Source organism: Neoarius graeffei, chromosome 3 (genome assembly GCF_027579695.1).
Source record: "Neoarius graeffei isolate fNeoGra1 chromosome 3, fNeoGra1.pri, whole genome shotgun sequence".
Taxonomy (NCBI): Eukaryota; Metazoa; Chordata; class Actinopteri; order Siluriformes; family Ariidae; genus Neoarius; species Neoarius graeffei.
Window position 1 is genome coordinate 560,217 of NC_083571.1, and position 9,784 is coordinate 570,000.

The window sequence follows — 9,784 nt, forward strand, 5'->3', positions numbered from 1 at the left end:
GACTTAACTTCACATTCGATTTCGCAGGCTGCAAATTTCAGTTTGCGCGCATAGTGGTGTGGTGGTGAAGTACAGCCGTACATGTTGCGGTTTAATAACACGTTCAATACAAAGTTATGGCTGCATGGTGATCGGAAATGAAATGAGTTTTATTTATATTTATATGGTGATATAGGCTATTCAAGCTTATTATGGTGATATATGACGTATTTGAGAGACTTCCACAGAAAATTAAGTTTGCTTCTTTCATGGGAGCCTGAGGGAATGGGAGCTCAGCTCCCATTGGCTCCCACGTAATTCGAACTATGAGTGTAAGGACCGTGCAGTTTGTCTTGTATGTAAAGAAAGTGTGTCGGTTTTCAAAGAATATAATCTGCGTCGTCACTACGAAACCTGCCACAAAGAGTATGTTAGTTTGCGAGGGCAAACAAGAGAAGACAGGATTCGGAGGATGAAATGCGGACTGGCTGCACAACAGAATGTATTCCTTCGCCAAACCCAGATCAACCAGGCTGCTGTCCGAGCTAGCTATAAGGTAGCTCACCTACTCGCTACCCATGGAAAGCCGTTTACTGATGGGGACTTTGTTAAAGTATGTGTGCTTGCTGTGGCCGAGGAGGTGTGTCCCGACAAGAAGGATGCGCTCAACGCGGCGAGTCTCTCCGCACCTACTATGACCAGGCGAACCGAAGATTTGGGGGACAACATGTATGACCAGCTGAATGAGAGAGAGTCAGAATTCGAGTTTTTTGCTTTGGCCATGGATGACAGCAATGACATGCAGGACGCAGCACAACTGCTGTGATCTATTGCTCATATTATTATAATTTCACTGTTTTTTAAAATGTATTTATTTGACCTTTATTAAGTGCTGCATACAATTATTATTTATATTATTAATAATATCAACAGGCCTACCTACAATTTATAATTTTCCACTCATCTTTGCCAGTGTCAATCACCTCAAATAGGCAGATGTTTCTTACCTTGACAGCTTTGATGTTATTTTTATTAGAAAACAAATAAATGGAATATCAGTGGTATTTCAAATTAAAACAAAGTGTGAAGACTCAATTACTACTTTTGCAAACCACTAGTAAAGATAAACAAATATGTGCCAGGAATCAAGTGTTGATATAGTAGTGTGGGGGTATACGTAGTAGTGTGGGGGTATACGTAGTAGTGTGGGGGTATAGTAGTGTGGGGGTATACGTAGTAGTGTGGGGGTATAGTAGTGTGGGGGTATACGTAGTAGTGTGGGGGTATACGTAGTAGTGTGGGGGTATACGTAGTAGTGTGGGGGTATAGTAGTGTGGGGGTATACGTAGTAGTGTGGGGGTATAGTAGTGTGGGGGTATACGTAGTAGTGTGGGGGTATAGTAGTGTGGGGGTATAGTAGTGTGGGGGTATACGTAGTAGTGTGGGGGTATAGTAGTGTGGGGGTATACGTAGTAGTGTGGGGGTATAGTAGTGTGGGGGTATAGTAGTGTGGGGGTATAGTAGTGTGGGGGTATAGTAGTGTGGGGGTATACGTAGTAGTGTGGGGGTATAGTAGTGTGGGGGTATACGTAGTAGTGTGGGGGTATAGTAGTGTGGGGGTATACGTAGTAGTGTGGGGGTATAGTAGTGTGGGGGTATACGTAGTAGTGTGGGGGTATAGTAGTGTGGGGGTATAGTAGTGTGGGGGTATACGTAGTAGTGTGGGGGTATAGTAGTGTGGGGGTATAGTAGTGTGGGGGTATAGTAGTGTGGGGGTATACGTAGTAGTGTGGGGGTATACGTAGTAGTGTGGGGGTATAGTAGTGTGGGGGTATAGTAGTGTGGGGGTATACGTAGTAGTGTGGGGGTATACGTAGTAGTGTGGGGGTATAGTAGTGTGGGGGTATAGTAGTGTGGGGGTATAGTAGTGTGGGGGTATACGTAGTAGTGTGGGGGTATAGTAGTGTGGGGGTATAGTAGTAGTGTGGGGGTATAGTAGTAGTGTGGGGGTATAGTAGTAGTGTGGGGGTATAGTAGTGTGGGGGTATACGTAGTAGTGTGGGGGTATAGTAGTGTGGGGGTATACGTAGTAGTGTGGGGGTATAGTAGTGTGGGGGTATAGTAGTGTGGGGGTATAGTAGTGTGGGGGTATACGTAGTAGTGTGGGGGTATAGTAGTGTGGGGGTATAGTAGTGTGGGGGTATAGTAGTGTGGGGGTATAGTAGTGTGGGGGTATACGTAGTAGTGTGGGGGTATAGTAGTGTGGGGGTATACGTAGTAGTGTGGGGGTATAGTAGTGTGGGGGTATAGTAGTGTGGGGGTATACGTAGTAGTGTGGGGGTATAGTAGTGGGGGGGTATAGTAGTGTGGGTATAATAGTGTGGGTATAATAGTGGGGATGGCCGTGCCAGGCTAGTAATCTCTACTACACAATGAGGCCTGCTGGTGGTCATATTTGTCTGGGTCATACAATTCTATGTGATATAGCTGACCCGACCCCGGCCCCCCCATCACAGTCAGGAACGCCAATGTGGCCCCCAGAGAAAAAAGTTTGGTGACCCCTGCTTTACACTATCATTCCTTTCATGCCATTACCTCCTGCAAATTGCTGTTTAGTGTTGGTATTTGCTGTTGTAGCTAAAGCCACATTGCCATCACATCACTGGCATAATTTGATTAAAACAATTTCAGTGTAAAACACGTTCTGTACATGCCCGCACATAATCATATGCGTGTAAAGACTTGTAGGCACGAAGTTTTTCGTGGGTGTACACTGAAGTCTGGTCAATAAGGTACGAGTATATATCTGGCCATTGTATACCAGGGAACTTACTAACATCATCCGTCCACTCTTTAATGAAATGCGGATCCGGTAGGCGATGTCCACTTGTTAGAGTTAACTTATTTATGTAGCATTCTCGATCTTGTAACGACAATTGTTTTGCATAATCTGACAGCTCATAATGCCGGTCTACGGGCAGCGCCATTGTTTCCGAGTCCAGGCTGCGCACGCATCCTGGCAACGCTCGGTTTGTTTACAAACATGCGAAGGGGTCTATAATCAGATTCACCCACAAACACTGCAGCCTTACAGAGGAAGTCACTTCTGATTGCACATGAGTGGGAGGGAAAATGGAGGAGACGAGCTCACCGACATTAACATAACCAAGTGATATTCATTCATTCACTCGCATTACTAGTGCACTTCACCGGCAAATAAAGACACATCCAATAAACATTTGAAAGATTAATTCAGTTCCCACCTCACAGACCTGGGTTCTTTCCTTATTCCCCTCGAGCTCCTGAACATTCCCCAAAATCCCTCTTCATTCACCAAGTTTCCTCCCTCGCCTCCCAACACTCCCTCCATCTCGTTCCCACTGCCACAGGACTGGTCCGAGGAATCAGTCAAGCAAACTGTTGGACTCGCTTTTCCACGTGATCCCTAATTTTACAGAATTCTGAAAACTGAAACTTTGCTGTGACTGAAATTAAGGCTCAGTGCCACGCCCTAGAAACAGTACAGGAGGTCACCTGTCGTCTGGTTGTGTGAACGCAGCAATAGCGTTCTGCACAATGCACTTTAACAGAAGGAAATGAACAGTAACAGTGGCACTTTGATATAAAAACATTCAACTACAGTAGCACTCAGTGCAATGACAGCCCTCTCACTGTTTATTTGCTGTTATAATTGTGTATTATAGTGTTTAATTGCAGAATGTATAGTTTTGTATATTTGTAACCTCCCCCCTTTTTTAAATAAACGTCTATGAAGCGGACTCGTGGAAAACGCTCAAGAATTCCAATGTGCCTGTACTGCAGTGTATTTGTGCAAACAGCAATAAACTCTAAACACACACACACACACATCTCCATTCCTCTGTGAAAACAAAGCATGTTTGAATCCTAACCTTAGTTTTAACACGTTTCCCAGTATCAGGGTCTTTCTCTTCTTTCTCCACTTCAGTCATGAAATAGTCATCAAGGCCAAGCATTCTGGGCGGAGCTCCTCCAAACTCCACCTCCTTATCCTGGAAGACACACCCATCACTCATTAGGGTCATGTGATGTTGCACGTCAGTCTCATGAAACATCAAGTAGTGGGGCGCTAACAGGTGTGTGTGTGTGTGTGAGAGAGAGAGAGACAGCGCTCACCCGGATGAGCTTTGCCAGATGGCTCTTCCCACTTCCTGGTAACCCTCGCATTATTACCACAATCTGAAAATAAAATGAATAAATCAGTGTCTGGCTCCAATAACAGATCAGATGTTTTCCCAGACAGTTTGATTCAATTCAGTTTTATTTGTACATTTTAACAACAAACACCGTCAAAGCAGCTTTACAGAAATAAATGAATTCTGGATATGAAGTTTAAATTTATAAACTGATCATTTCTAACGGTGAGGTGCTGTACCCGATCAGGACGAGTCGCTCGTCCAGGTGGCTTCAGAATATCATCAACGTTCTTGGTCTCAGGTTTCTTCTCCACACGCTGGGGAACAGCAGGAGGGGGAGGAGGTTCATCAGGATAACTCCTCCGGTCATCTGAGAACAAACAGCATACGTCTCAGGTGCGTTACAGATATAATAATATAACTTAAATTATTAAACAAATTCTGTAGTCAATTTTGTGCTGCTTGCTGGAGTTCATCACCTTTATCTGTGGGCACTGTATCAAAGACAGTGAAACGTTTGCTTGTTTAAATATGTTGAGAAAAGTCTACAATTCCCATGGGGTGTACTTATTTTTTCATACGACTGTATAAACAAATGCTCCTGAACTCACTTCCGTAACTTGAACCCCCATGATCATAGCGTTCAAGACTTCTTTCGTATGAAGATCGCTCATAGCCTGAGCGGTTATATGGCTCCCGATCTCGGCTGGAGCGACTCGAGTGCTCCCTCATGTCCCGGTCTCGATCCCGGAAAGGAGGACGAGGTGGGCCTGGGGGTGGCCTAAAGAAAGGACAAAGGGCCAATGCAAATTAATACCACAAAAAAAAAAAAAAAAAAAAAACAGTGAAAACTGAAAGTGTAAAGACAACACCCACTACAGGGCTTTCCCCAAGGAAAAATATATCAGAGCGGTGCTACTGATGCCAAGCCCGGCCCGTAAGGGTCAGCTGCTCGGGGGTCCGGGGGCATGCTCCCCTGGAAAATTCTGAAGTTAGAGACTTCAAATAGTGCATTCTAGTGGCATCTAGGGCTGATTTAGTCACAATTCAACATGATTAAATTTGCTGTTTTTTTTACCTTGTCAAATATGCAAGGGTCAAAATTTAAAGGGCAAAATTGAAATGAAAAACACTGGAAACAGTCAATTAAAAGAAATCTTTAATTTTATTGCATACAAAGCATAATATTGCTGGGTTTCAGTCACGTGACTTTTCTTAGTGGTTTTACCAGAAGTGAAATAACTGCCGGTCTAAACGGCTGCCGTAGTGCAAACAACTAGCGATAACTTACCAGAGTGCGCTCGTAATCTAGAAGCCGCTGCTGGCTTTAGATCTATTCAGAAGGTTGCTGTATGCCATGGAATCGACCCCTACGGTCTGGGAAAGAAGGATTTGTCATACGATCTTGAAAACTACCCCTTCAGTCGAGTTCCCAGACATCTCCAACTATCTGGTGTTGCAGACGTCCTTCTACACCGCGAAACAGATGAAAGCGTGGAAGAGTACGGAGGCTTACAACTGTTTTGCATGTGGCTGGGTAAAGGACCTCGGGATCGAGTCGCTGCCCAATGAATCCTGTATTGGTTTGCCCATGGAAGTGTGCGGTTTTTTTTTTTTTTAAGCTTTTCGTTCACGTTTTTACAACGAAGTGCTGCAAGTTGAAGTGTAAACAAAACAGTTTGCTTGATTCTCACTTGTGTTGGCTCTTATCTCTCAGCTAAATCATTCACAAAGATCATCAGAAACCCCTTTAAAGACCTGGATCTGAGTTAAACAAGACGGAGAAGTGATCACGGCGCATTGTAACTGTACGGCCGGGGAAGAATTTTGTCGCAACCTTCATGCATATGGCCTTTGTGAGGAGTAAACAAAGAAACAGCCGGGGACTTCAGCGCTTCGTGACTTTAAAAAAATAAAATAAAACCCGTCAGATAACGAGACATAGCAAGAAGAGTACCTGGAAAACACTAAGGACAGAGCTGAGAGGGAAACAAACCGGCTCCCTTCGATTTCAGTCAGAGGGTCAAAAGCCATCTTTCTCCACGTCTTTTTGTGAAATCCTGTGTTAGTTCACCCTTTTTTATGAGTTCACGGAGAACCCTGAAGAAACTCATCAGTTTCACGGTTTGATCGATTCGAAGGACCTAAAACAACGCAAGCGTAAGGCATTTTTCACGTGAGCAATGCACCTTCTCCGTACAAACGCTTTGTCAACTGAGCGTTGGTCGACCACCAGCTAAAGTTCTGAACAACTAATGAGGCAGATGTGACGTCACATGAAACCCAGCAATTGAACAATATAGGGAATCGGGGTAAAATCACACTACGGCGCCATCTAGCAACCAGCACCAAGAACTTGGGCGTATATCTGGCTGTGAATGGCAGTCAGTGCATGCAGCGAAACCTTTTATTTTCACTTCTGGGTTGAGTCCCAGGACAGCCTCAACCTATATATTACAATATCTTCCTATTTCTATAGTCATTGCTCATTTTCAGAGGGGAACAGGAGATGTTTAGGTGTGGAAAGTACTCTGCATTGTTCAATTTATGGGTTTTTTTTTTAGTGTGCAAGTGACAGCGCTGTACTGCGCATCTGCGCTTTGGGGGAAAGCCCTGCACCGCATCATCTAACAAATGGAGTATCCTGCAGAAACGCATGCAACGTTTTCACACCTCTCATCTCTGGAGTAACGCTCTCTTTCAAGCCGGTCTCTATCATAATCCAGAGGTGGCCTGTCTCGGAACATATCTCTTTCCCGATCTCTTCCATACTCCCGCTGGTCCATGTAGGGATCGCCTCTTCTATCATAGTATGGATCTCGACGTCCAAGCAGTTCTAATACAGGGAAAAGTATTAACTGTGGACCTACACCTACTCAGCATTAACACACCAGTTATAACGAGAAACGGAATGAACCAACCTTTCTCATAGGGTCGATCAGACGGCAGTGGATCGGGCCTCAGTACTATCCTCTCCCCGTAGGATATCCTTTCCACCTTGGCACCCACATCTGTTTACAGATAATTCCAGAAGATTTATTAAAACAATACCCAAAATATCCATAATGCTAAGATGAGCTCACGCTTACCATGACCGTGACCATAATCCACCGTTTTAGCAATGAAGGTCGGTTTGGGAGGTGGTGCCGATTCTATTTGGAGGAAATCTGTAACTTGGTTTGGTTGGTGCATTCCAGGTTCCAAGGGTCTACCGGAAACATCCTGTCCAATTTCACACAAAATATTTCCGAAATTTTGTATGGGGAATGAGGAACAGCAACCGCTTTGCAGTAAAACAGTTATAAACATCAGTGGAATCAAGGCTATACCTGAAGGGCAGTTTTAACCTCAGGTGGAATTTCAAGTCCAAGGAGACCAGCAGAAATTTCAGATGGCAGTCCAGTACACTCTGGGTTAGAACCATCTCCCAGAACCTTTTTACTCTCTTGTAGCTCTCTATTTTCCAGAAATAACAGCAAAAAATGTTTAATCTCACCAAAACAATATAAAACAGTAATGAATCATCAGCAACATCTGTATGCATGTACCTTATCATCTTTAGCTCCTGAGCAGCTTTGAGGATGATCTCGTGCTGCCTTTGAGAAAGCGCAAGAACTGTTTTGGTTCCACCTGGTGACATCTGATCAAGCGGAGCTTCTGGAACACCACCCTGTGGTGCCACAAGGAGTTCTGGGTCCCTATCGTAAAAAGTTTCATCAATGGGACCCGGGTACACCCTCTCTGGCAATGGAAGTGGTGGAGGTCTTTCCCAATCAGGATGAGAATGGAAGGGAGGTTCCCGATCTCTGTCCCTATATAGTGGTCCGTCACCGTAACCAGGTCCTCTTCGTTCTGCCCTAATTCGTTCCTCATTCTCATATGAGAATGGGCTATCCCTTTCTTCCATCCAGGGATCATCTCTGAAGTGGTCTGGTGGTGGCCCACGTGGGGGATGTTGAGGAAAGTCACAATCTGGACGGTCTCGTCTCCACTCCTCTCTCAAGTGGAAAAATTCTTCGTCTTCTCTGTATTCTCGATGATGGTAATCAGGTGGAGGTCTTCCATAACCTTCATCCTCAAGGCCAAACTCAATGCCATACTCTTGCTCATATGGTCCTTCAGGATCTTCATGGAGAGGTCTTCTCCACCTATCTCTTGACATTGGATGTGATCGCATGGGCGGCCTTCTCATCTCTCTCTCCATTATTTCATGAGGGGGTAAAGGAGGGTGCCTGGGTTCTCGGCCATGTGGACGAGACCAACCAGGATCTCTGTCCATTTCTTCATGGTACCCGGGTGGACCCATTGGCTCCCTCTCCAACAAGTCATGAGGTGGCGGAGGGGGTCGTCTCATGTCATGGCGTGGTGGTGCCACCCAGGGACCTGGACCGCCACGTCGGAAACGAGGGCCCATGTGAGGGGGAGGGCCATGTGGGTCATGTTCTATATCGGATGATGGTGGAGGACGTCGTGGACCGTGGTGCATAAAGCGTGGTTGGAAAGGAGGACGCCTAGGTCCTTCAGGAGGAAAAGGTCTATGGTGCATCATTGGAGGTCTTCTTTCTGCCCAGTATGGCTCTCCCTCATCCCAGTACTCTGATTGTTCCTCCTCCCAATGTTCCTGCGATGCCTCTGCAGGATCCATTAGGCCCCTAGGAGGTGCCTGCTCTTCAGTTTCTTCATAGTACTCTTTCTGGAAGTGATGCTCTTCTGGCTGCCACATTTCATGAACTTCCCGATCATCCATCATTCCATGTGGTTCTTGGGAATGGACCCCCCATCCATAATCCTCTTCCATTGGTGGCTGATGATCATATGGGGCATCGTCCCCATGATAATTGGGACCTGACATAGACGGAGGACCAGTAGATCTACCCATCTGTCCTCGACCACGTCCTCTTTCTCGCACTGGTAAAGGACCTTGACCCCTCCCCCGGCCTCGGATAACACGTGGAGGACCATTCTGATTCATCTCATATGGTGTACCAGGAGGTTCCTTGGACATGTCAGGTTGGAATGGGCCTTGTTGAGGAGGCTGTGGTTGTTGTTGGGGTACATTAATATCTTTTGGTACTTCTAGGGTTTTGACAGTACTTGGGGTTTGCTTTGGTGAGACAGGTACAGATGAGGACTGTGATGCAGTTGTTTCGGTGGTATCTTTTTTTGATTCCTCCTCCTTAGCAGCCTCTATAACCGTCTCAGTCGTCATGTCTTGGTCAGCCTGAGACTGAGGAATAGGATCACTCTGAACAAAGAAACCATCGTCTGAATCCATTACATCATCTGACATGGACTCTTGCTCCTTTTCATTTTGAGGGGTTTTGTTTTCATTCTTATCCATGGTCGCACTCTGAGGTAGAGAACCCTGAGAAGACTCAGGTTTACCCAGCTGCAAGTTAGTTTGATTTACGGGACCAGGTTTAGCTTGTGAGGCAGGTGGGCCCATGGGTGGACCCGATGGTGGGCCCATGGGTGGACCCGATGGTGGGCCCATGGGTGGACCCGATGGTGGGCCCATGGGTGGACCCGATGGTGGGCCCATGGGTGGACCCGATGGTGGGCCCATGGGTGGACCCGATGGTGGGCCCGATGGTGGGCCCATGGGTGGACCCGATGGTGGGCCCATGGGT

The 9,784-nt window shown here is 46.0% G+C and overlaps 1 protein-coding gene across 4 annotated transcripts in view; it reads right to left on the bottom strand.

Annotated features, from left to right (window-relative positions):
* ylpm1 (YLP motif containing 1) overlaps positions 1–9,784 on the bottom strand; it is a 37,129-nt gene that overhangs the window by 20,626 nt on the left and 6,719 nt on the right. For all 4 annotated transcript variants that reach the window (XM_060916189.1, XM_060916186.1, XM_060916185.1 and 1 more), the window contains exons 5-13: positions 7,703–9,784; positions 7,484–7,610; positions 7,244–7,376; positions 7,076–7,165; positions 6,828–6,990; positions 4,766–4,935; positions 4,394–4,524; positions 4,135–4,197; positions 3,891–4,010 (exon numbers count right to left, since the gene is read on the bottom strand). The exon at positions 7,703–9,784 is cut by the window's right edge and continues 360 nt beyond it. In XM_060916189.1, the coding sequence (XP_060772172.1) occupies positions 3,891–4,010; positions 4,135–4,197; positions 4,394–4,524; positions 4,766–4,935; positions 6,828–6,990; positions 7,076–7,165; positions 7,244–7,376; positions 7,484–7,610; positions 7,703–9,784 (3,079 nt within the window). The remainder of the gene's footprint in view (positions 1–3,890; positions 4,011–4,134; positions 4,198–4,393; positions 4,525–4,765; positions 4,936–6,827; positions 6,991–7,075; positions 7,166–7,243; positions 7,377–7,483; positions 7,611–7,702) is intronic.